General features: G+C 40.0%; 1 protein-coding gene across 5 annotated transcripts in view; it reads right to left on the reverse strand.

Moving 5' to 3' along the window:
- The window catches only part of MEIS1 (Meis homeobox 1), a 157,686-nt gene that overhangs the window by 79,294 nt on the left and 51,386 nt on the right, over window positions 1-27,006 (reverse strand). For all 5 annotated transcript variants that reach the window (XM_088665527.1, XM_088665530.1, XM_088665529.1 and 2 more), the window contains one exon: window positions 740-885. In XM_088665527.1, coding sequence (XP_088521653.1) covers window positions 740-885 — 146 coding nt within the window. The remainder of the gene's footprint in view (window positions 1-739; window positions 886-27,006) is intronic.

Here is a 27,006-nt window from a genome sequence, read left to right on the forward strand (position 1 = left end):
ATGCAAGAACTGTACAAATGGCTGAGAACCATGCTCATGTCAGGATTCCCAGTCCTGAGGACAGGTCCTGTGTGTGAATTGATACATATGCAGGGAGCATTCTTCCCTTCTGTCCAACTTAGAATGATTTGGCACAAGTTGGCAGATGCATGGAACTGGAAGCAGGTCTAGCCAGCATTATCATGCTCCCTCTTGACACACTAACTGAACACATGGAAGGGGAGCATAAGAAGAAGGCTATGGTTGCCACTACAATTATTAGAACCAGAGACAAATTACTGTTCTATTTGTGTTTATATATCCAGGGAGAAAGCAAATGCCATCAAGGGCCACTCCGTTAAAACTAACGGTATTTGGCTGCATAGATGAGCCTAGAAACAACTACAGATAGGCCAAATTTTATGTCTCTATTAAACCAGAAGCTGTTATGAAAAGTAATAGAAACCACCATAGAAAGAAACAGAACTGGCCTCAAATTTTGTTAATGGTTGCAATATGATCACTTTGTTTTCAAACAGGCCAACAACAAAAATAACTATTTAAACATCCTCTTTCTAGCAAACTTTTAAAAAGGCAGAGTCTCAAGACCACAAAGTTCACAGCAATTTTGAACATGTGCTCCCATGACAGGTAATAAGTCTCTCTCTCTCTTTTTTCTTTCTTACTTTTTCTTTCTACCAAATTTACAAAATTTTCCACTCACGTTTCACTTCACATATGTGATCTAGAGTTCACTTACTGTTAGATGCTGGAACAGCCATGCCCTCATGATATTTGTGGCTACTTTGGGAAAGATGCCACGCTTTTTATGTCGCTTTTTGTCCTTATCTGGATCATCATCATCACCTGTGCTGGGAGAAGCTACACTGTTGTCCAAGCCGTCACCTGTAAATATATAGTGAATCAAATTTTTGACTTTTTGCTAACTTGCAGTATGTTGACTAAAGTCTGATTTGGGGGCAGGTATTTTACTATTAACCATACATATTAAAATATTAACATGAGCTCTATGTCATACTGTATTTCATGGGTGGAAATAATTATGTCAATTCAGTTCTGGTTAAAACATAGAAGAGCACCAGCCATTTGTCTCTTTAACTAGAAAATTAGGTTAAGCTTATGTTTTCCTCCCTGGAAGGATACAAATATGAAAAGCAATGAAGAAAATTACACTCCAACAGAACTATTTAAGCCACCTTGAGTTCCAGGGAGAAAAAGGTGAGATATAAATGCAGTGAGTAAAAACAGAAAAAAGAAAAGAAAACTTGATTTGTGAGCAAACCAAGAACTGAATTCATAGTGTGCACCCCCAGCCAAAACAAGGACAGCCTTATGTCAATATTACCATGTAAACTATATTCCAATCAGTGCAAATTCATTCACATATTCTAGATGCCTCCAAAAACCATTTGACTATTCAACCTTTGGCCTTGAAGGCATGCATGTTTTTGACCTTTGCAAGTACAAGTCCTTTTCAGCAGTTCCACATCAAACCCCGAAAAAGACCTTCCTGGGTCAGACCAAGGATCCATCTAGTCAACATCCTTTTCTCACAGTGGCCAACCAAATGCTTATGTGAAGCCTTGCAAGCAGGACATGAGTGCATCAATCAGCACTAGTCCTATGTTTTCATTCTTCCATGCCTATGATACCCTCCGCCTTACATTAAGTATTCTGAGGGACAGTAGGGTCGCATGAAGCTGCTTTATACCAAATCAAACTACTCTCTGGCAGCAGCTTGGCGGGATTTCAGACAAGGCTCTTTTCCAGAACTGATACCGGAATTTATTACATGCAAAGCATGCTCTCCGTGGCTCAGATGTGACCCCTACCAGCAAATTATGCACCACACATAAGATGTGTCATTTTTATGCACAGTCATCTATTTATTTTCAGATCAGTATTGGTCAATATATAGAATATGGTGGCTCCCCGAGGGTTGTTGCTTGGGGATCGTTTTTCAGCCCCATGAAGCCTTCAATGTGGGGTTCCAATTTTATCCCCTATGCTATTTAACTTCTACATGAAACCACTGACTGGGATTATTTGGAGCACGTTGTCAGCAATATGCTGGCGACACACAGCTCTACTTCTCCTTTAACATCTGCAGGTGAGGCAGCGAATGTGCTGGGTCCATGTCTTGCCTCAGTAATGGATTGAATGGACTGAATGAGATCCAATAATCTGAAATTCAATCCAGATAAGACCGAAGCACTGTTAGTGGGTGGTTCCCTAAACCAGATGGGTGGGAGATTGCCTGCTCTTGATGGGGTTACACTTCCTCTGAAGGAGCGGGTACATAGCTTGGGGGTACTCCTGGATCCTCTGCTGTGGTGGCCTCGGTGGTGAGGTGTACCTTCCATCAGCTTTGGCTGGTGGCCCAGCTGTGCCCCTATCTGGATAAGGATAGCCTAACTTCTGTTGTCTATGCTCTGGTAACCCATTATACATAGGGCTGCCTCTGAAGATGGCTTGGAAGCGTCAGCTGGTGCAGAATTCGGCAGCTGGGTTGCTCACTGGGACAAGACAGTTTGAGCATATAACACCAATAGTGGCCCGACTGCAGTGCCTGCTAGTTAGCTTCTGGGCCCAATCCAAAGTGCTGGTTTTGACCTATAAAGCCTTAAACAGCTCAGGACAATACCCCAAGGACCGCCTCTCTCCATATAAACCGTCCCAGACCCTGCATTCAGCATCTGTGCCTCCTCCATGTGAGGTCCAGAGGGTGGCAACATGAGAACAGGTCTTTTATTTGTAGTGGCTCCCTGTTTGTGGAATGCTATCCCCAGGGAGGATCGCCTGGCACCTTCATTATATATATTTTAGGCACCAGTTGAAAACATTCCTCTTCAATCAGGCCTTTAGTTGATTAATATTCTACAGCTTTTTTAATGTGTTTGTGTGAGGGTGTGTGTGTTATTATTTGTTGTTTTAGTTTGGGCTATTTGCTCGTGTTTTTACCTGTGAACCACCCTAAGATCTTGTGATGAAGGGCAGTATATAAATTTAATTAATATGAGTAATGATATAGTCCACTCTTGGTACTGAACACTGTAAAGGTGAGAATCAGCATAATAACAATTCTTATTTTTATTATTTATTAAATTTGTATACCGCCATTCATCAGTAGATCTCAGAGTAGTTCACAGCATAAAAATATAATGCAAAAACACAAAATACATTATATATATATAAAAACACTAACCCCCATTATCACCCACTCTCTCCCACAGACAGGCCTGGTTGAAAAGGAGCTTTTTCACCTGGTGCCTAAAGGTATATAATGAAGGTACCAGACAAACTTCCCTGGGGAGTGATTCCGCAAACAGGGAGCCACTGAAGAAAAGGCCCAGACCTCTCGTGGAGGAAGCATATGAAGTGTCTGGGAAGGTTCACATGGAGAGAGGTGGTTTTTGAGGTATTGTAACCCTGAATCATTTGAGGCTTTATAGGTCAAAACCAACACTTTGAATCGGGCACAGAAACTACCGGTAACTGGCAGTCAGTGAAGCTGTATCAGAACCAGTGTACTATAATATGCTCCGAAAGGATCATTTTTTGATGTACAGCCATCAAGAGCATGGTTGTTTGACCATACTGAACCTGCTAATTTCTTTTTGATTCAAGTAAGGGTTTTTAACAATATGTCAAATTACCAAGTTTCTCCATATGTGAATGTAAATTAGTGCAAACTGTTTTTGTTTGTGGTGTAATCATTGCATGCTATTCATATTGGCACAAACACTACAGAAAAGGACAGCAACTGAAACCTAAAAAGCAGTTTGCAGATCAAGTTTGTGTAATGATTGGTTCTGGCCATTCATCTTTTTCACATGAATAGAATGTCGTATTGGAGCGTCCACTGTCCATATTTTTATGAGCACATAATGTTTTGATGTAATTGGGGAATCTCCATCTCTGTGCTCAAGGCAAAAATGATTTAAGTAAATATTGGAAACATTCTCTTTTTTTAAAAAGAGGCTCTTTAATCCTTTTTAAAAGCAGCGGTCTACAACACAAGCAACAGAAAAATTAAAGCATTTCTTAAAGAATATGTGTGACTGCCTTTATGGAGAGTTCCATATTTAATTAAAGGCTCGACTCAAACATTCATATTTCTAAAAACAGAGCCGTTGTAGAAAGAGTTGAGATGTCTTAGGCTGATAAAGTCTTTGAAAGCCTTTTATTCAGAGAAGCAATTCACCATATAAAATAATGATTCATAAAATAAACATGAGCAAACAACTCAACAGCATTTAACATTTCCATGGACTAATCCACTTTCCCTAGTTTGGAGAGGCAAGCACGGGGTGGGGGGTGGGGCGTAGGGGAGAAATATATTAGACAGTCATTGATTAAAAGTAAAGGGCTTCTAACCTAATGACATTGTCTTTCACCAAAGCTTTCCTGCCTATTCTTCTTTTAAATAAATACATTCTATCCATTTCTGCCCCCCTCCTGCAGATTATTTTAGCAAGTGCCTGGGCTAGGAGAGAATTCATTGATAATTTATGGAAATATCTACTATAATCCAAGGGAGATGACTTTTTTCCAGCTTTGTGCATCAATAGATAATCAAGGCCTTAAAGCAGCCTTAGCTCCCCATTACCTCGGGCAAAAGAATTCCTGAAAGCATGCCTTCAGGGCACCTGAATTATATACTCCATTAGGAGGGGGAAAGCTCTCTGCATTCCATGTATAACACTCCCCAGAACCTTTCCTGTTTATTTCTGCTATATGAAAGCAGAAACATTAGGAACAGAATCTCTCCCCCCTCCTTTTTTTTTAAAGTGAAGACTTATGTAGATACAATGGAGAAACCTTTCAAGCAAGAGCCAGATCACCTCCTTTCAATCACAGGCAGTGACCTATCCCAAATAAAAGGTTTCTGTTACATCATTAGCTCAAGCCAAAAACAGCCTTGGCTTAATGCACAGTTTGTTCTTCCTACTGTTTTTAGGCAAATACAGCTACTTTACTCCCATCTGGGAGGGAAATTACACTGCTGGGCTGTAATCTAAGACAAGGTTTTCATTGGAAGCAAATGCTTTCAATCCCATGTAAATACTTATGCGTGTTCAGAGAAGCTTAAAACAATAAACTCTAGTCCTGCCTGACAGAAGATAAGGGGAGGATAAGAGAAAGAGCAAATTAATGAAATAGAGTTCTTTAGAAGAAATTACTTTCATTTTTAATACATCGTTTAACCATTTCCACTTTAAAAAAACAACAACATCAACCTGAAACTTGATTCCTTGTCAAAGAAAAAAATCTCAGCTGAAAGTCTAAATAGCATTTCCATTCACTCTGCAATTTGATACAGTCACCTCTGTAGGGTCTCTTGAGAATGCTTTTTCCTCTCCTGCTAACCCCTCCCTACATTTTTTTTATAAAAAAAGATCACTAAACAAAACTTGAAGAACCATTGACCAGCCACATGGTAGCAGCTAAGAACCACATTTGTGAAATGTCAGCAGTGCCTTCATTCTTGAAGTTGACTTCTCCTGCCGCCAATGAAGGCAAGCTGAAAAGGTGGAAATAATCATAAAAATGATGCTAGTCCATAAACAAGCTTACAGCCTCATTAGTATAGCAGTAGGCTCCACTGGGTGATTTATGCTCGTTTTGCTGATGCCATGAGGAAATGCCATAGGGCAACTTTAGCCAACTGCTAATGGTTTCTGACAGCTTCTTAGCAACTAGTGCAAGCAACGCTGTGGCGTTTGCTAGTGACAGAAACTGAAAATGTCATATTATCTGTCCATGTGTCACGAAGTCCGTGTGGCAATTAACTAGTAGGCCAGTGACTGAGGGGCCAGAGACTCTTAAAAATGGCCCTTGGCTATTCAAGGGCATTGCTTGAATTTGCGTTGCACATATGCAACATTCTAATGCAGAAATCTGGCTCTCAGTACCATTTCTGTCATGGTCACTGATGAGGCGGAGAATCAACACAATACCTTTCTCCCCCTAGAAAGACACTCTCCTTTACTTTCTTCTTTAGATACTGCACAACGTTATCAGAGTAATATAAAAACAAATATGTCTTGATACAATTGTTTGCAAAATACCTGAACCTCTGTTTTTGAACACGGAAGGGTGGGTATGGGGGAGTGCTAGCTGTTTTTCTGCTCTTTCACAAATTAGTCTAAAAGGATTTGAGATCACTGAAGCAGACTCATTGCCTGTCAAATTGCTAGGAGCATAGGACTCTGCACAGCAACTAGACACTATTTAAAAAAAATAAAACACACACACACCACAAACCTTCTAACAAGCAAAATGAGAGTCTTGGCTCCACATTCCAGTTTCTGAGCTATCAAAACCACGCATATATGTCAAACTGTCAAACCTTTCAGTGTGGCCATTTGTCCTTTCAAATAATATTTAAGAATTATTTCTACAATGTTTTACAGGTCGTGGTCTAGTCAAAGATATTTGTTCACCCATAGAAGATTTCTTGTGAATCCTGGTCAATCCCCATAGAGCACTGCAGGTGACCTGTGGCAACTCTCAAGATTGTCAGCCAGCTCAGATTTCAAACATGCTCACCTCAAACATCCCAGTTGCCTATTTAAGCACACCCAGGCATTTAGGCTGTGCTATCTTGTTCCTTTCAAGGAAGGATAAAGCAGCATTTATCGTATTCAGGTCATTCAATGAGTCAGGCTGGCCATGTCAGCAGGGGTTCCTCTCATTCAGGTCAAATCTACACCCCTTCTCTTCCTACAACTTCCCCTCTGCCTCCCCCTGATCACCCCTTTTCTAACCCTCAGCCCTCCCCTCAAAATTACATGCACAGCATCGGTAAAAGACTGAAAAGTTCACTAGAATTCTACTCCTCCACAGAAGCACATTTTATGTTTATCAGTCATGTTAATTTGTTAACAACATGGTTGCGAGAGTAACTGCACCCTTGTCCTGAAATAGTTAACACAAAGGCAATTTTCACAGATACATAGCTGCCAAGTTATCCCTTTTTTTAAGGGAAATTCCCTTATGCTGAATAGGCTTCCTCGCGAGAAAAGGGAAAACTTGGCAGCTATGCACAGATGACATTTTAAAATAGGTTTTTGCACTTCCCATGCCTGAAATACACACTTTTGTATAGGTTCCGTATTCTTATCAAACAATGTTAAAAATAATTGCATGAATGACTGATCTCACAGACCTCTCCAGTTTTACCAGCAACTGCATTCAGAAAGCTAGCATATAAAGGAAGTAACCCTACACACAAGGAAGCCTACCATCAGCACGCAAAGAAAAAGTAACTCAAGGTAAGAGAAACCACATAGCATTGTCCACATAGTATAATACATCCACAGACAAATGAATAGGACCAAATCCAGGGTATTTATGCAATCCACTCTATGTGAGACTGGAGGTGGTGAAGTATGAGAGGGTGAGGATGCTGGCTCCATTAAGGCACTGCACAGCAAGCAATGTTCTAACAGAAGAGGAATGTTCCAAAGGCACGTACGTCCCCCTACCAATTGTGCATTGCTTAGGAAGGATAAGCCAACATAAAAATTGGGGCCCATGAGGAAACACATGTATACATCTCCTTTAAAAAAAACCTTCACTTTCCCAGTGCTACATTCAAGCCACAAACATCCTCTCATGGAGATAGCTGCCACCAATTTGTTCCCTGCTAAAACACATGCATGCTAGTCAACACTGGGGTTTCCCCCACCCCCAAAGGCTGCAACCAGACTTGCTCCCATTTGAAAGATGTGCTGTTCAAGTGGATTATGTGAGATAAATTAGATTAAAGTTGCTGGAGAAAATTCAGCTTTACCACAGGCCTGAAAATGACAAAGCACTGGAATTTGCAGAGCCAAGGACCACAAGGCACCGAAGGCCACATTCCAGGCTTCAGCTTGTAATGATCCATTTTTAGATAAGAATCTCTACCCACCACTTTAAGCAGTTTGTGGAGAGTATGTGGGGGGAACGGACCAAAAACAGCATTAGCAAAATACCTACAGAAACTTTTAAAATGCACCCTGGACTGCAATGCTCCATTGTCATGAGAGCTTGCCAAAGCCCTTTAAGCTCACTTCCCCCCTCCTCCCCCTCTTCTTCTCCCAATTTTTCACACTAAAGGTCATTTTAGCCCCTTAGAAGAAGACATTTCGGTAGCACATTCTTTGCTCAAGAATCTAATACAATAAAAGTATCTGCTCTGGCCAGAGACTATTGGATTTTAGATTAGAGTGTTGTGCTCAGTTCCAGTGAAACAATAAAAACCACATACAGCTTCAGTTTATGGTCCTTTAAGGTAATGTTTGCCCCCCCCCATTTATTTCTTTTCTATTCAATAAACAGAGAGGGTTTTTAAATGTACGGCTACGTTTCCTCCATGGCATGCTTTTTTAAATAAAAAAGAAATAAATTTGATGTTTTCTACTAAGTAGACAACCTTTTTGACTCAAAAGTTTTGATTATTCAGGAGCACATTTTAAAAAGGCATATAGACCACTTAAGTACAGACAGGTCAATGCAGGTTTGGCATTTAATTAACATTTGCACCTTTAAATTATCTGCCCTTGAGCCCAGCTCTATGTGTCTCTTCTCTCCTCCTTCTTTGCATACTAAAAAAGCCTCAGATTCTTTCTGGCAACCATTCTTGATTCTAGAGGCTGGTTTCACTCACTGTAAACTAATGATTACATGATCTGAGTAAGTTCATGAGAAACTAATTGCAGAAATTTATATCTAGGAAAAAAGCTGAGGGCTGACATCTAATATTGTACATATACATTTGTTGTCCATATTAGAATGTAGACAGCAGGTTTCATTTTGCGTTCACTCTGTTCATTATTCAACAATTCTATAAACTGATGAAGAACCATCACTTGATGAAGCAGTATAGCACATAAAAATCAGCATGATGAACCCGGGAGGAAACTAGTAAACTTTTGCATGTCTCGCTAATTTGAAGGCAGGTGTTGTTTTTAATGCACACAAAAGTCCAAATTTCATTTGAATTCTTAGATTTGAAATGACCACCAGGAGATAGCATTGGGGGATTCTGGTTTGTATCCAAAGATGCCACCATACAAGCAGTGCTAACCTCCTGTGTGCCGCTTCATGGGCATCTTGCTTCCCTCTTTTCTATGAACTGATTCCAAAGGATCAGTGGACCCTCCAATGGGGGGGTGCGGTAGACACTTTCAGTAATGCCCTATAGACAGAAAATTACTTTTTGCAATTATATATTGAATTTTGTAGATGCATCTTGTGATAATAGGACAGGTGCATTATACCTGCCCTTTAGAATGGCTTGCATTCTGATATATCATACTGAAGCTCTTACTCAGCTCTTACTCTTACTGCATTCAAGTGCTGTTAGTACAGTTGTGTAACACAGCAGCCTAAGAAACATCTGCACAATGCTTGATTTCCTATCACTTGCTAGTCAACACTAGGCTTTATCTCCTTGATAAAGGAGCTAGGAGCTAAATGTGTAAACCAGCTGAATATTTGAACCAACTCCATTGAAAAAGCCTTGTGTTTGAGGTGATATGTAATGTTCTTTCTGTGCATTCACTTGGTCTACTTAGAATAAAACTTAATTGAACACCACCCCATAATATTTTTAAACAATTAATTTAATGAGAAACAAACAAGTGTTTACGTCTGCTAAGAGAACCTTATAAATTCATTGCAATACTTTATAAAAGAGTGATATGTGCAACTTTAATCAAACACTAAAGGGGAGAGTATCTCTGCTACACAACACATGAAATAAAGTGGATTTAAAAGCATGTGCTTTCAACATGTAGTCTGATTCTTAGAACAAGACAAAGAATAGAAGAACTTACAATAGGAACAATGGAACTTGTTCAGAATGCAGTTTTGTTAGAGATAACACAATTAACAATGAGCCAAAAAGCACAAATAAGACAAATTCATTAGGTACCGCTTATACTGAAATTGAATTGTGGTTTGGATACAGAGTAAAGAATCATAGAACCATGCAGTTGGAAGAGACCGCGAGCATCTCAAGTATTTATAAAGAAAATTTACTGACTTCATAATTTGCATACATGATTCATTTCAAAATAGAAGAGTAAGAAGCTGCTGCTGCCATGTAAAATGTTAGTTACCAACTTTTTTAAAAACAAAAATGTGCATGATCCTGCACTGTTAACAGCAGCAGAACACACAGAAATTCAGCAGGACAACTTTTTCCACTGCTGTTAAAAGCAAAAAGTAAAAAAGGAACAGAACCTAAACATTTTCCTCCAACTTTGTGCTTAAACTATCCCACAACACAAAACTATCTAGGCATCCAGTCACAATTCACTTGTAGCATACATCTGAGCATAGCTGCCAAGTTTTCCCTTTTCTCGCGAGGAAGCCTATTCAGCATAAGGGAAAATCCCTTAAAAAAAAGGGATAACTTGGCAGCTATGCATCTGAGAAAAGAGCCACTGTACAAAACTATTCATTTTGCACATGCAGGGATTCATGGCAAAGCACTCCAAGGGCATGCTACAGATGCAAAACAGTATTCTGTGGTCACCCATAAAGCTCAACCCTTCCACAGGGCCAAATTTTTTTCTGCCAAGAGAGAGCGAAGACAAGGAATACTGCTGCCAAAGTGCATTGATTCAGTGAGACTTAACAACATGAGACCTGCAGCACAGGTGCTCGAGACACTCCCTCCTTTTCTCTCACAGGCCTGGACAAGGAAAATTATCCATACCTGGGAAAGGGGTGGGAAGAGAGGCCTGCTTTCTACCAGCGAGGATACAGTCACATTGTTCAGCCTGGAGTTTTGCTTTAGGGGCATGATAACATCTCACCCATACAGATGCGCTTGGTGTCTTCCAGCTCCCCCAACAACCTCATTTTATTTCACTCACTCGAAGTTTACAGTCCCAGGTAGCCTAACAGCGATATCAAAACCAAAGAAGCTGAAGGAAGCAGGATGGTAGCTTACCCTGGTTCAAAAGTACGCTGATGGTTACAAGAAGAAATGAGTTTAAAAACGCATGCAGTTTTTTCTTTCCTTAAGAAGTGCAGTGCCAGCTCTTGAAGCTGTTGCCACACTTTTCGCATCACCAGCCAACCAATGCTAAGTTCCCTTTGCTCTAGGCAACACCATTGTCTTCCCCTGCAAATCATGCACACCATGTAGAGAAGCTTCCCCTCAACATACACATTTGCAAAGGACACCTTACCTGCGTAAAATTGCTTCTTGGCAATATCTATCACAAACTGATAAAAACAAGACACTGTCTCATCCACCTGAACACAAACGAAACTTACCTTCAGACTCTTACAACGTTTTTAGATGTGTATGTATATACACACACACTTATAAGCTCATTGGTCTACATCAACTCTGTAAATGTACAATTTGATAGATTTTTAACACCTGTTTTATGTATGTGAGTACATTGCTTCTTTGGTTAACTGGAGCATCATGTGAGTTAACAGAAACAAATGTTTATTAAGATTCGGAGGTTCCGAACCATCTCCTGATCAGTAGTTAGATTTTAATGTAATTAAAACTTGAATAACATTTAAAACCATGGGACTAAAACACAGAGTAAATATTAAATAAGACGATAGATTGCATTAGTTAATTCATACCTTATTTCTTTTCTGTTAATCAATTAATTAAAATATTTATACCCCACCTTTCCAAGGGAAATACTCAAGGGGACTTAATGCATAAATTAATAAAAATTAAATTAAAATAAAACAAGTAGGAAAATAATGTAAATAAATAGATGCAGCAGTGGGAGAAGCAGTAGAAAATAATTCCACAGTCCACTTTAGAGAGACTTCCCGAGGAAGTCTTTGCTGCAAACCGGAACAGTGACAAAGACAAATAGAATCTCTTTAGGGAGGTAATTCCACAACCTCCCTAGGTGCTACAGCTGATTCAGCCCCACCTGCTATACTCCAAATGATGAACAGGGACCGTGTTCTTGAACCAAGTACTCCGGTAGGTATCAGAAAAGCTCACACCAGATAATAATCTACCCAGTGCATTTTAAACTCGGTCTACTGTGAGGATGGATTTATGCCTGTACAGGTGTTCCAATACATTTAGTATCACATCTAAAAATGACTTATGTGCTAGATCCATAAAGCACATAGTGTTAACTACACTGGTAGTGCATTACAAGAGCCACAATGTTCTGGCTTGCTAACACTCAACATGTATAGAGAGCATAAAAAGTAAGAATCTTGTAAATGAGACATCAACCACCTGCATATAGAAGTGTTTTTCATATGACAATCTCATGCTTTGACACCCAGCAGCCATTTCAAGGAGATAAAGCCTCCAGTAATTTATCTGAGCTGGGTTCATCAGGGCTTAGCCCTGGAGCCAATGTTCAGCTCCAGCAACAAGTCTGGGAATGTAAAGGTAATTGTAATGAAAACAACACATCTGCAGAATGTGTTTCTTCACCACTGAGCAGCAGCAACCGGTCTACAGACATCTTTGATTATAGCCTTAATTGGGTATTATACCCTCATGTCCCTGCCAGCCAAAGCCCCTTTCCATCCACACTTTTGGGGGTGGCCTGAAGAAGGAAGCATGCTACCCTGCTCTATGTATAGGCTTCACCCCCTATGTACAACCATGAGTTATTTGGGTTCTGTATCACAGGGAAAACCTACAACCCGACATATGGACCTCTCCTCTATGCATGGATGGCAGAGATCAGGATGGGACCAAGAAGCCTGGGCCTGCTCTCCTCTTGCACATTGTTATTTGGATGAGCAGACAGCGCCCAAACAGGGATCAGGTGTTAAGGGCTTGCAGGACCTACCGTACTGGAAAAGTTTCAACCCAGCACCCTGTCCCCAAGTTCACTGCAAAGGTCTTGGCTATGCTCTCTTCTGTCACACCGAGGCTGGAAGCGCCTGCTTGCTCTAAAGCTAAGCATGACATGTTAGCTCCACTCACCCCTTTCTTCTCCCAAGTGCCCTGGCCTGTATGTAGGATCTGGAGGTTGTGGCAAGTCCCTCTGGATTTAGCTGTTTTTAATTGTGTGCATGAAGTTTTCACTGTTGAAGAAAACCAATGCACCTCTGCTGCCACGCATGCCACCTTGCCTCTGTGATTGAAGGGGCCTGGGGCCACATGTCAGTGCGCCAGCCCCAAAGCATGATTACACCACACGTGCATGCCACCACAGATGTTGGGGGAGCTGGCTTTCTGATTTAGAATGGGGGGCTTGGCCCCCTTGCCCCCCCATACTTGACTGCTGCTGAACTCATGCTTCCCCCTACCCCACCGACCCGGTCCAAGAACGTATTCCCATCTTGCTCATTATTAGAGCTGATTATAGTTGAGTGGACAAGGGGATGGCTTTATGAGTTCTGTGAAGTTGCAAAAAAACTTCAATAGTTTCGAGAAAGTTTATTTGTTTGTAAACAAACAATCTACAGAACAGTGGATATTAACAAAACAGCATTATCCCATGAGATCATAAAACTGCTGATGGAGTGAACTCTAAACATATGTTCAGCATAGCTGCCAAGTTTTCCCTTTTCTCGCGAGGAAGCCTATTCAGCATAAGAGAAAATCCCTTAAAATAAGGGATAACTTGGCAGCTATGATGTTCAGTGAATCAGATATCCAAAAATATCCCCTTCTCTTTCTGCAGGTTTCAGCCAAGTCCCTCTGAATCAATGGAAGACAATGTTTGTGGAGGGCCTATCACACAGCATACGAAGCCAGAAAACTTTAGTTGTTAGAAGTACATTTGTTGTTTATCCAGATTTTCTGGATAACATCTAAAATACCTTTTAGATTCATCTACATACATGATACGTTAATGAAATGAGGCTACATGGAAGCAGATAGTAGATTAGAATGTGATTTAAAAAAAAACCAACAACAGATAAGAAAAACAAATAGATGATGGGAATATAAATAGCTGGTCTCTAGGCTCCCATCTTTAAAATTATGTAAACAGGGTGTGGGGGAAATGAATATATTAAAACACACTTAACATTAAAAGAAACTGAATAGCAATTAAGAATCGGAAGCTTAAAGTATGCCTGAACTAGAAGAAAAGCAGGAAGCAGAGAACTACTGGCTCAAAAGAACAAGTTTTAACACATTCTCTGCTGTGCATGTTGTTTGTTTTTCTAATCTTAGAAAATTAGGTGTGCAAGTCAAATCTGCCCCCAGGCAGCTTTAACTCCAGCGACCTGCCCTCATTCTGCAGAACACCCTGGGTCTTGCTGACCTTGCCAGTAACACAGGGGTCATATTTTCACATGGATGAACTGATCTTGAACAATTTCTCCAATGTATTAAGCACAAAACAGGCTTTTCTTCAACATCAAGCATGCATGACTTACCCTTGCACCTCTCCCCAACATAACACACGTTTTGGGAGGTAAGGGGTCAAGGACCCCCGCATACTACCTACTAGCACCAAGATACACATATGTCCTCTTTTGCAGTTTACCAGGATACGGATACAGAATGAGGTTGTTCTACATTCACTTTTATTTGTTTTTATTAGGCGTCACCTTCAACAAGCCAGGGTCAAAGTGCCATGTAAAGGTTGTTTGTTTCTATTTGCAGTAATTGATATGAGAAACTTGTGGCTGTGATAAATTATGTTTCATAGCACGATAGGAAAGAAAAGCCACTGGGGTGACACAATATTTAGTTGTTCCCTTTTTCAGCCAATTTTAAGAAGGGGTACATTCCAGGCCAATTCCCACTTTCTCATGAATTTCACAGAGAAGAACCATCACAATTTCTTCTGTAGTGTAGTATGTATAAAGACACCATTTTTATTTATTCATCTAAAATATTTGTAACCTACTCTCCATTGTTCGTACCATACAATCCCAAAGTGAGAAACGTAACAATACAATAAGCTATATTTCATATAAATGCAACTTAATGTAAGAAAATACAATATACTAACATCATAACTACATGAGCTGAACAAGGGGCACCACTGTAGTTAAATGTTAAATGTTAAATGTTTTTTACTATTGCAAGGTTAATCTGGAAGCTTCTGAAAACAACAGAGCAAACTGAGTATGTTCAGAATAGGCAACCTTGCATTTATTGAGTGGGGCAGCATTTAGATTTGTTTTTAACCTATTGCTAATGTTCCCTCAAGAGTATTTTACAGGTTGGATATCTTGTCATCTGAGCCCAAGCAGAATTGCTCCGCACAAGGGAAGGAACTTCAAGTGTCCTCTCCAACCCAAATGGCATATAGTGGATAGCAAATAAACTTTTTTTTTTTGTTCTTACCAGTAAATTCACTGGTTCAGATTCATATTTTACTACACCTGTATTACAGTCACCGATAAAAAATTGTCATGAAGTCCAATCCGCATTGCCAGAGCAAAATATGGACGTTTAGGTGACGTGAGGCTACTCTAATCCTGCCATTACAACACATACCAGTATCAGTTGGCCAGACTGGAATTATTTCTACTACAAATTGTTGTTGTTGTTGTTCCTATACCACCCTTCATCTGAAGAACACAGAGTGCTTTACAATATAAAAACACAACAATATACAACATAATAACAAACAACAACAATAAACACACACACACAACCCGGAGTTTTAAAAAGCCATAGTATTCATTATTTCTGTCTGACCTTCTAGAGCCCTTGTGCTATTCAGGGCAGCTTACAACAATTTACAATCCACAATCCATTTAAAAAGTAACAATTGCAGAGGACAGAGATAAAAATGATATCCACGAATTAAATTTGGTAGTCTAAAGCCTTCTGGAATAAGAATGTCTTCACCAGCCAGTAAAAGACAGTGTGGAATCTATCCACATTACACGGGGCGTTCCATTGTACTAGTGCAGCCACTGAGAAGGCCCCGTTTTTTATAGTAATCAATTGTAGCCCCCACCCGGGGGGGTGGGGGGTTCCAAGAAGGGCTTCTGATTTGGGGACATAAGCAGGATAGTAGTGGAGGAGGTTATAACCTCAGCTATCCTGGGTTCAAAGGGCTTTAAAAGCAACCACAACACATTGCATTGTGCCCCAGTGCAGTACACGAAAGGTAGAACATGGGTTTTATATAGGTACACACACACACACACACACACACACACACACACACACACACACACAAACACACACACACACACTTGCTGCATTTCAGACCTGCAGCTTCTGAAGGCTCTTTTAGGCAGAGCACTAGAAGAACCCTTTGGTACTTCAAAACTGATTTTTCAAGGGGAGTGCAACCCCATTAAAAATAGGTTGAATCCCAATTCCGGGAGCACATCTGTTCTGAGTCTCAGTTTCTTAGCCCTCGTGCAGCCCATTACCAGTCTCACTCTGGTCAGCAACCATGCTGCAGCATTCTGCAAGTTGCAGGTCAAGCACAATGGAAGCCCCATGAAGAATGCATTACAGTAATCCAGTACTGAAGGTCACACTTTCCTGGTTGGTCCAAGAATGGTCACAGTCATTATACCAGCCTTCTGGTGCTTCTATATGATGTCATGATGCTATATAGCCAATCAGATCTAGCTATGTGATGATATTACTGGAGGAAAACAAAGCCCTCCCACAGCCCTCACAAGGAATGGAGAAAGAGGCAAAAGGAAGCACACCCCTGTTGCCTGTGCATATAGATCATACTCCCTTACCATGCTGTGCTGGTGGTTTCATTGTTTATTAAAACTGCATGGTAATTTTCACCCTATTCTAGTTCTATTTAAATGATTATTTGAAGACAGAATGGAAATGGGAATCCACAGACTGGTTGCTTTGGTAACCAGGACTCATTCCTTCTTCTCTGGACACCTACTTTATAGTTTTGCAAACTTCTTCCCAAAAAAGGTGTGGAAATGTTCATGATGCATGCCTGCTCACTGTGGTTCAGCAGTAGTGATGCTGTGTCCCAGGCAGCCCCAAGAGATTGGAGCTTCCTCACGTTATTGAGGTGATGCAAAAACTTTTGTATGCTAACAAAGCAACAGAGGAATGGAATTTCCATATACTGTACAGTGGCACCTCGGTTTAAGAACAGCCCTGTTTACGAACTATTTGATATTCAAACTCCGCAAAACCGGACGTAGTGTTCCAGTTAGCGAACTTGACCTCGGTTTATGAACGGAAGCTGAACGGTGGAAGGGCACCGGCGGCAGGAGGCCTCATTAGGGAAAGCGCGCCTCGGTTTAAGAATGGCTTTGGTTTAAGAACGGACTTCCGGAACAGATTAAGTTCGTAAACCGAGGTACCACTGTAGTAATGAATGCAAAAGGCATAAGAACCATAGGAACTGGGCCTCAGTCCTTAATCCATCTTCATCAATGAGCATCACTGCCTAAACAAGGAAGAATCTATGGAGCTAATCTATGGAGCTCATTATGAAAGGGGGTGGGAACAGCTTCATTACACTATGTAACAGCTTTCCTGTTACCTAATTTTCAACATCTATAGCTACAAAAGGAAAAGAGGGAATCAGAAGTGTCCTTAAATATAACTGAACATAAACCCAGGTTCATTTCAGAGTGGAAGCAACTGTAATTATTATTTTAATGAAAGTTTTTTAAAGAGTGAGCATTTGATAGGTCACACAATGAAGCAGCACTTCTAAGTTTCTATGAAATGAATGAGTTCTAAAATGAAGTTAGCTGTGGCTTGATCATGCCAAGCAAAAACAAAGGGGGGGGGGGGTTGACAGGCTAAATTTTTTTAAAAAAAGCAGCTTACCAAAACACGTTGTGGATGAAGCAATGCTATTGAGTACAATAGGGTTGCTGTTGTTTTATTATTATTAAATGTATTGCCCACCCTTCACTAGCAGGTCCTAGTGTGGTTTACTATTTTAAATTCAGAATTAAAAACGGTTAAAACAAATTAGTCACAGGAATAGGGTGGGTCCTGAAAACACACATCTCAGGTGTTAACAGATTTTACACAAGCCTTCTCCAGGCCTCTTCAAGGTACCGTGCTATTAGTATACTAGTATATTTTCATCCTTTAAGAATATTTGTTAATTAAAATCTTTTGTGACATGACCAAGGTTTTATATCTGATCAACAGTAGAACTGGAAATGATTTTTTTTACTCTTACCCATTTTGGAGCATTCTTGCTAATCAACATGAGAAAAATAGTATTGCATTAAATATTTATATTACTTATAATATAGTGCATTATTTATGTACAAGCAGCATGTGTCTTATGTACGGCTGTGCACTTAAGTAAACCTGTAACTCACATACAATGAAACACTGTACACTGAAAACATGCATTTACAAGATTTCACTCACAAAAACATCAGAATCATTAAAGAACAAAACCGGACTTATATTTTACTTCCAAATTAAACAGTGCCTGAGCTTGAATAAATGAAAGCTAGCCAACTTGGGAATAAGAAAGTGTTCCCCCATATAAAGCAAGGGAATAATTTTATTTTCCTTTAACTTTTTAAAATAGCTTCTTAGTAGATAACCAGGGGTTGGTGTTGGGAAGTGGGTGCTAAACTAAATTTAGCATCCAGGAACAGGAAACTTTTAACATGGAAAGTTGAGGGTTAGGCTTTCTGTGGCAAGCAGTGAACTGGAGAGATAAAAATGTAATAGAAGTTGTTTAGGAATAGACATAATGAGCTTCCTGCCAAACTTAACTCGCAAGAGCATGTGCGCTACTGTGATATGAACCAACCATGTCATTTTGCTCTTATTTTTCTTAAGTGCATTTGTTCATAAAACCACAAAAAAAGTTGTGAAAGGAGTCAATAGAAGGCTTGTCACCTCTTGTTGCCAGATCTTTTATTCTATCAAACTATGTTATCAAGTGCTTTCATCAGTGAAGCTTTTAGGCTGTTTATTCACCTCTCTTTCTAAGCTGCCAGTGGTATCACATTACACTATTAAGCAAAAAAAACTATCTTAGAATACTGTCTCTGCATCAGTAGCTAAAACCAACACGATGCTTTTGAGCAAAACTTGAGCAAGTGATATTGTATAATTGCACTGTTGCACGCACATTACTGTCCTGTTAGCAGTAGTCATGCCATTTGCTAATTTTAATATAATCGTAAGATCAACACTGCTTACTTTGTCTTCCTTCCCTGCTTTTATCTCAGCTGCCCCTACCAAGCAGGTATCCATGTCAAAGCAGGACTCTTCAGCTGGGGGTTTGTTTGACCTAGGTCACTTAACGGTCAAGCTTTTCGCCAGTTGTTAACACAAAGCTTCCACTCGGCCCTCCAAAGCCTGCAACACAGCTTGCTCCATCTACAAACACTCTGCCCACATTGGGAAGATCCATCATTCTCTTCACTGTGAAGTGGTATCAGTGACAAATACACAAACGTTCCCTGGAGTAAAAACTCAAGTCTGGTGGCAGTGTAGAAAGGCATGTGCTCCCCACCACCCCACCCCGGTTTTTAAAAACATACCTTAAGAATTCCAAACGCAAAAGTCAACCCTTCAAAACTGTGCTACATCAATACACAATTTTAGAGCTGGCTTGCAGAAGGGGAATATTGTACACAATTCTAAAATTGTTTTGTCTCCCTAGAAGAGATGAATTTTTATTCAAATTGATTTTAATATTTACATACCAGCAAGAGAGAGAATTGTGCCACAAGTTGTTGGCTCCCATGGATGTCAATGAAATCCAAATCAAATTTAGCTGATTTTAACTACCAGTTTTTGAGATTTCTTTTACTTCATTATTTCATATACTGCCAGAATAGAAATTTAACTATTTCCCAGTCTTCTGTTATTTGGAACAGCAAAACCTCGGGTTACAAACGCTTCAGGTTACAAACACTTCAGGTTACAGACTCCACTAACCCAGAAGAATTACCTTGGGTTAAGAACTTTGCTTCAGGATGAGAACAGAAATTGTGTGGCAGCAGCAGGTGGCCCCATTAGCTAAAGTGGTACCTCAGGTTAAAAACAGTTTCAGATTAAGAAGGGACCTCTGGAACGAATTAAGTTCTTAACCAGAGGTACCACTGTACTTGAATATTATCAACAAGAGAACATATGGCAAACTAGCAATTTCATATTCATCCTCTTTCTAAGCTAAAATTAGCACAATTGTTTTGCAACAGTATTTAGGCCATCAAAAAATGTTTGGTATAGTTCTAATTTCACTCACAACTATCTCTTGCCATTTGACCTGAGCAACTATAGTTTTGCTGCAAACCCCAAACTCCTGGTTTTGCTACTGGTTTTTGCACCTCCAAGCACCACAGTGCTAGGATTAGGGTTAACTCTAAATGACATGGAGCAATTCACAATAGTTTTAATAACTTCGAACTATGTTGCTTAGGTTTTTTCTTTTTTCTTTTCTTTTCTTTCCATTTTTATTTTATTAATATTTTGTTTTATTTTATTATTTGAAGAGAGAGATGTTGGGATCTCCAGAGCACCCATGAGGGCTCAGGAGGAAATTGCCATTGAGAAAGGAGTATGGTGCAGCAGTCTGGGATACAAAATCCTGTCGATCACATGCTGCCAAGAAAATGTGGAGGGAATCTCAGAGACAAGACAAATAAAAGCGAAATACACAGAGAGCTTTAGGAGCAGTTGAGGGTGTGTGCACTGGGGAGAGGTTGCAGAGAGGCTCTTTTGAACATTCATCCTTTCCAGTCCTAGCTAGGACACATCCTCTTCATAAGTCTTTTTCCCCCTTCCTCTGTAAACCATGGGACATTTTTAGTCATGCTTGCAAAATGACAATATTTGCTTCCGCATGACTTCTCTTACCCCAGCCTCTCACTTTCCGGATAGCCTGGTGTCTCCTATATTCTATCATATCCAAGCAGAGAGCTCACATCTGCTCTCCAATACACAAGCTTCTTGTCATCTCACAGGAAAGGGAGGCAAATCTTGACAATTCTGGCAATAGTCAATACCAAGACAGTCCACCTCCCAACTTTCCAGAAGGTGTTAAGCACCCTTTCCCAAAGTATGCACCCTTGTTGTGAACGGCTACACAAGAGCTCCTTGCCAGTCAGAGCCCACCTGGGTCAAGAGCAAACATTTCCTCATCCCCTTGATTCCCCATCCTGCAACCAACTTTAGAAACTACCAATACTAGAGGTGGCCACTGAAAGCAATTTGCTATACTTGTGTGTGTATTGTAGGTTCAATACTGGTGCAATGTTTAATTTTTGTTTAGTTCATGTGTTCTTGTTTGTTTCTTCCCTAGTCCATTCTCTACATTCCTTTTAAATAAACTCTTTAATTTGATTTCTGGGATGCATTAGTTTCTGGGCCGAGGGTATGTTAATATCATCAAGGCTCACCTTCTCATCATAAGAAGAGAAAGGCAAATAAAAGAAAGGTAGATGAACAACATGTGGACACAATGATCCTCTGATGTGGTCTTTGCCTTAAATGCCCTGTTGCTTCAAATAGCAGCCCCCCCCCCCAAGGTTTGCTTCATGGCCAATGCTCTTGTCTCTTACTACTGCAATGATATGTGGAACTGAAGTGCTGGGAAACTAAATTTTGTAGGACAGACAAAATTAATACCATATTTGTCATGAAGTCGAAAAGGTGTCACCTTGTGTGTTTCACATTTAAATGGAAAGGCAGAATGTAAGTGTTTTAATAAATCAAGAGTAAATAAATGCCATGTAGAATGAAGATAACCTGAGCACCCAAAGAGGTATTGCATTCCTATTATCCCAGCATCTCAGTCAAATGCCATTTTCAAAAGTTAGCCAAGAGAAATGCCACAAGAGCAATATTCTTTAATCGCATAAATACCCATAAAAAGACAAATCAAACACTGGCAAGTTGCCTAGTACTCATTTTCTACAGTTTTCTGTAGAAAAACAGAATATATATTATCATAGTAAACAATAAACCTAGTGCTGGCAGACAGTCATGGCTTGGCTGCAACTGTCTTGTACGCCAAATGGGCAAGCCTGCCAGGCCTACTTAGGTCCATGAACCAGAGGTTCTCCACTGCTGCCTTACCAGATACAACTCACAAAGATATGCCCTGGAAAAGACAAGGATGTGATCCAAGTGATAACAGATGCCAAGACGTCCTTTGTCCTGAAAGCAGTGCAGCCTTTACAGAATTCAGGAAAAGACTTACGAATCAATCTGCCCCTGTTGCTCCCTTCCAAAAGTACTAGCAAGTCCTGTCCTCAAGCCCCATCCTCACTAAAAGGTGACTTCTGCAAGTGCTCCCCCACTTTGCCAGCTCCAGTGGCTGAGAAGAGTTAATTGCATTCCCAGGAGGAGGGGTTTGCATGCATTCAAGCAAGCAGTAGCTGAACTCCAGACCACCAAGCAAATAGGAACCAGTTTAGGAATACCTGCTGCTCAAAGATTATCTCTCATGTTTTAAACACATTGTATTTTCTCATTATAAAGGGAAACATTTATCTGTGCACCTGCTATTGAAACAAATCTGAAATGAGGAAGCCTGGAAATTACTTACAGCATATAATAAAACATTAATCCGTCTTCCCGGATTTTATTTATGTATTGCGTATAATCTTCCAGAGAAACTTTGCAAACAGGACAGGAATGCATGTTTGGAGAGATACGGAAGTCATAAAAAGGGAAGTCCTTTCTTTTCCCACAGTCTAAATGAAAGTGAACTATTTCCTCAGTATACTATGTTAATCGTAGGACACCAACCATATGCTGTTTCCCACAGCAATGTGGTATTTTCCTCTGGGAATAAAACATTTCCCTTAAAATAATCATTTATAGCTCTTATCAGCAAAAGAGCAATAGAGTCCTCAAGTCCAATACTGTGTGTGTGTGTGTGTGTGTGTGTGTGTGTGGAGTCAAGGTCAACAAGTACTTGCATTTTTGTTTATCTTTAGCTGCAATTGCTACTGACATTCAATTGGGTAATAAACATAAAGACTGTCAAATGCTCTCAGCAAACAGGTGATCCAAAAGCTATCACAGAGAAAGAAGCTGCTGCCAAGTAATCAAACAATCCTGTTGCAACTATTATGATTTAAACACATTCATTTATAGGAGAAATCACCTGTCAAATCTGAATGAATATTATCAAACCATTCCCACCACTGGGATAAGGGAGGTGAGAAAAGACAAGTTGTGCCTGTTCTCAGGTTTCTGGCCAACAAATCCAACCTATCATTATAATCCCACACACACAAAAGAGGAAATGGGAGTACACCCAGTTTCTAGGTTTGGGGGACACTTCAAATTGGATAGTTAGTGGCAAATCATAGGGTGTTTTTTTCTTTTTCTTTTTTACTAATGGGGGATGGAAGAAATAGATAATTACAACCCTGTATAACTATAGCACATATAACAATTATTAATTGTCATTCCAAAATTGCACTTATTTGTTTATTACATTTTATCTCACCATTCTTTCAATGAGACATAAAAGCTCCTCCTGAACTCCCATTTTATCCTCAGTTAGGCTTAGAGATAGTGGCCAGTCCAAGGTTGCTCAGTAAACTTTGGGGCTCAAAGAGGACTTGGATATGGGTTTCACCCAGCACGAGTCCAGTACTCTCTGACCACTATAGCACACTGGCTCTCTTGATCATTTTAATCACTTTAGTACACGTAGCGTCATTTTTCAAAAATAAACTTTGATCAGAAACGGCATGTCAAGAAGCTGCCTATAAATGAGGGTTAAAGATTTATGTTGCAATCTGCTATCAGTTACTCGACTGTCCTACAGACTTCAGTGGGATTTATGCATGAGTGGCTGGGTACAGGATTACAGCCTGAGTAATAAAACTGCATGTTAAAATGAAAGTTAGCATCAAATTATGAGGAGTACGGTAGGCTATATCCTCCTTCAGTGAAAAGCAAGTTTTCTAAGGATATGTCTGGGCTCTGAGTTTTAATTTCCTTCTAACTGGGGAAGTCTCTGATTACTCTACTTATGGTACACAAGCCTCTGGTGTCCTCTTCTTCCAAATGCTTTGGGGGGGGGGGTTAAGTACGGTACTAGAAATGCATCCTGGTCCCACACAAGCCAGAAGCAGTGGCCCAATGAAATTCAATGCAGTTTTTAAGCTAGATAACCATTCCAGCACCCTGGGGAAATTAGGGTCAAATAAGACATGATGTGGCAGATACTGTACAGGTTTTTCCCCCTCATCTGTGCCCCATTCAAATATAAAGCTGGGTGGGAAGTGGAGTAGTAATGCATGAGCAGTAAAATGGATACACTGGAATGAATGTTCCTAGCATTCCCGATCTATACTCAGTCTAGGTCCAAAACACTTTCCCCAATTCCTAGTTCACTTCCGCTTTGGAGCCAGGAAGAAAGAAATATGTCCAGAACAACAGACAGCAGCAAGGAGATCTCAGCAACACACACACACACCTTTGTTATATGTGAATGAGACCGGAACGCTGACCCCATATCTGGGTTTGGCCTGTGGTTAACCAGCTGAAAGCACTAATATTTCATATTCTTTCTACGCATCCCACATCAGCAGTGGATTCAAGCTAGTTCAGTTAGTTTTGCTACTTATTCAAATTGTGATTGCATACAAGAGGAAATACGGCAAATCATTTAATTAAGAATACTGGCTTAAAACTAATTTCTAACTGGCCAAAAGCCATTGATGTAAAACTGTGCAAAACAGGGGAAAAAACATGTTTTTAAAAATCGCAGTAGATGCTGGCAAACTGGAGACATAAAAAAAAAAACACCTCAGTTTGAACCAGTTTTTGAAAGGCCTTTATAAGTGGAGACACACATACTGTTCGGTAGTCATGGGAATTCCACCAGAAAGGAACCAAGATAGAAGAAGCCTGGCCCTTAATCCTCCAGAATTATGTATTTACTGCAGTTAAATCCTTCCACTGTTCCAAAGAAATTGAGGTAGTGTGCATAGTTCACACACACACACACACACACACACACACACACACACACACCCCTACGCAGTGCTTTCTTTCTTGAAAAATAGGTGCCAGTACTCACCATGAAGTTGTTACAATAAGTCTCACACTTTTTTTAACAACAAAGAGGTGCCACTACTGCATGCCCAAAGAAAAAGCACTGCACCTACCTACACAACAACTCTGCAAAATGGTGAAGCTGAGAGGTTAGTGACTGACCCGAGGTAACCAACCCAATGAGCTCCATCTCTACCAGTAGTCCTGCACTCTGATTCAGAGAGCAGGTTATATCTAAGCTCTTTAGGCGCACATAACCCTGAAAACATTCCTTCCACAAAGCAACCCAAAACTTCAATTTCTGATCTAAGCAAAAGTGGAAGGCCATTTTTCTTAATTCAAAAGCATTTCTGGGAGTTTGTGCTTTGTAGATATGAAACAGAGTCCAAGGGCCATTCTTATGAAACTCTGATATCAACATCAGAACATGTGGCCTTTTGTCCTTGCTCCACATTATCCAATTTCGTAAGGCCACGAACCACTGTACTCTGTTACGCGCTGCAGTCTAAGCTTTCCTCTCTTGATTGGAGATTCTCTATCAAAGCGGCTATTTTTACAACCTAGCCAATCCTTGTCTCCATAAGAATGAAACTTTCCTACATATGGGTCTTTGGACTACAATTCCCATCTTCCCTGACCACTGGTCCTGTTAGCTAGGGATCATGGGAGTTGTAGGCCAAAACATCTGGAGGGCCGCAGTTTGGGGATGCCTGCTGTACCTCAATTTGTATTTAATTCTCCACTGAGGGTGAGGCTTTCTAATCTTGGTAAAACTCTGTAATGGTTTTGGAGTCTATAAGGATGGACCTGAAAAACAAGTTATTAGCTACATTTAGGAATCCAGATAGGCCATTAAAGGGCAGTGGGGAAAAAGGGAGGCTAATTAGTTTACAGCTATACTGCCCACAACTGAAGAGAAAGGAACAAAGCTAGCAAGTGTTTAGTGTTGCTGTACAGATTTTGAAAAGTGAAAGAGTCATTTTGGAACTGTAGAAAATCATTTCAGTTTTGGGTCTGAATAATAACCGTATACACGAACAAACAAATAATTTTAATTATTGTTGTTATGCTAAACATACAAAAATGAAGGTAATATTTACACAATATAGTGCAAGACATGCAATTACACAGAGAAATGTAACTGCTGGTGAAAGTAAGGTACATTAAGGTAAATGTGATTAAGAACATAATCTTCACATTCCTAAAACTTTTGGGGGGGGGAATCCTTGGGTAAATAAAACACGAGAATACAGGTAAGATTATAAATCACCTCAAACTTTTCAAACTTTTCGAAAAGTACTCCAGCACACATGTCAAGAAACTGCTGTATCAGCTACTGTATAAGATACTTTAAAGCAAAATATTAGCTGGATATTTAGAAGAAAGTGCAGTTTTAGAGACAGTACTCAAATCTATTAATATATTTAAAACATAAAAGAAAGCTCTTAGATGCAGCTGAAGACACACAATATATAAATAATCAGAAAACAGAACAACCCACTGCTGACTGATGCTCTGTCTTTTTCAATTGAGGGTCACATCCAGCCAAGCCAGTCGTATGATAATGGCATCAGCAAAGGTCAATCAAAGACAAGCTGAAGCTTCCACTCTCTGGCTGACCTTCGGAGCTTGTGACAAATTGCTATCAGTCAATGTCAACTAATGACAGAAGCTCTTTGGCTAATCAATTGTTCTAAAAATGATCAAGAAAACTACTCACAGGACAGCTCATTTTCACATCAATGCCTATGAAGTATGAAAAGCTCATTTTTTGAGTTTTTAATAAGCTCATAAGTAAAGCAGTTACTTGGTAACAGGGGTCACCTTACTGAAAAGACAGTACCTTTGTCTGCCTTTTACATATCTTTTTTATTACCATATTATAGTAAAAATATGCCATGCTATTACGGTGCCAGAGGGCTACATAATAAAGTAGGTAACACTTCATACATTTTGAAATAAATACTTCTATTTTCTAAGGACCTCTGTTTGGATGTAAGTATTTGGTTATATATTTCCAAGTATTTCCAAGCAATAATCTCATCAAATAAATAGTATGCCTGATTATTATGCAGATGGACTTCACTAGGTGACCTCCAGAATCAAGTGATTCGTGCAGGTGCTAA

Source organism: Zootoca vivipara, chromosome 3, assembly GCF_965207765.1.
Source record: "Zootoca vivipara chromosome 3, rZooViv2.hap1.1, whole genome shotgun sequence".
NCBI lineage: Eukaryota > Metazoa > Chordata > Lepidosauria > Squamata > Lacertidae > Zootoca > Zootoca vivipara.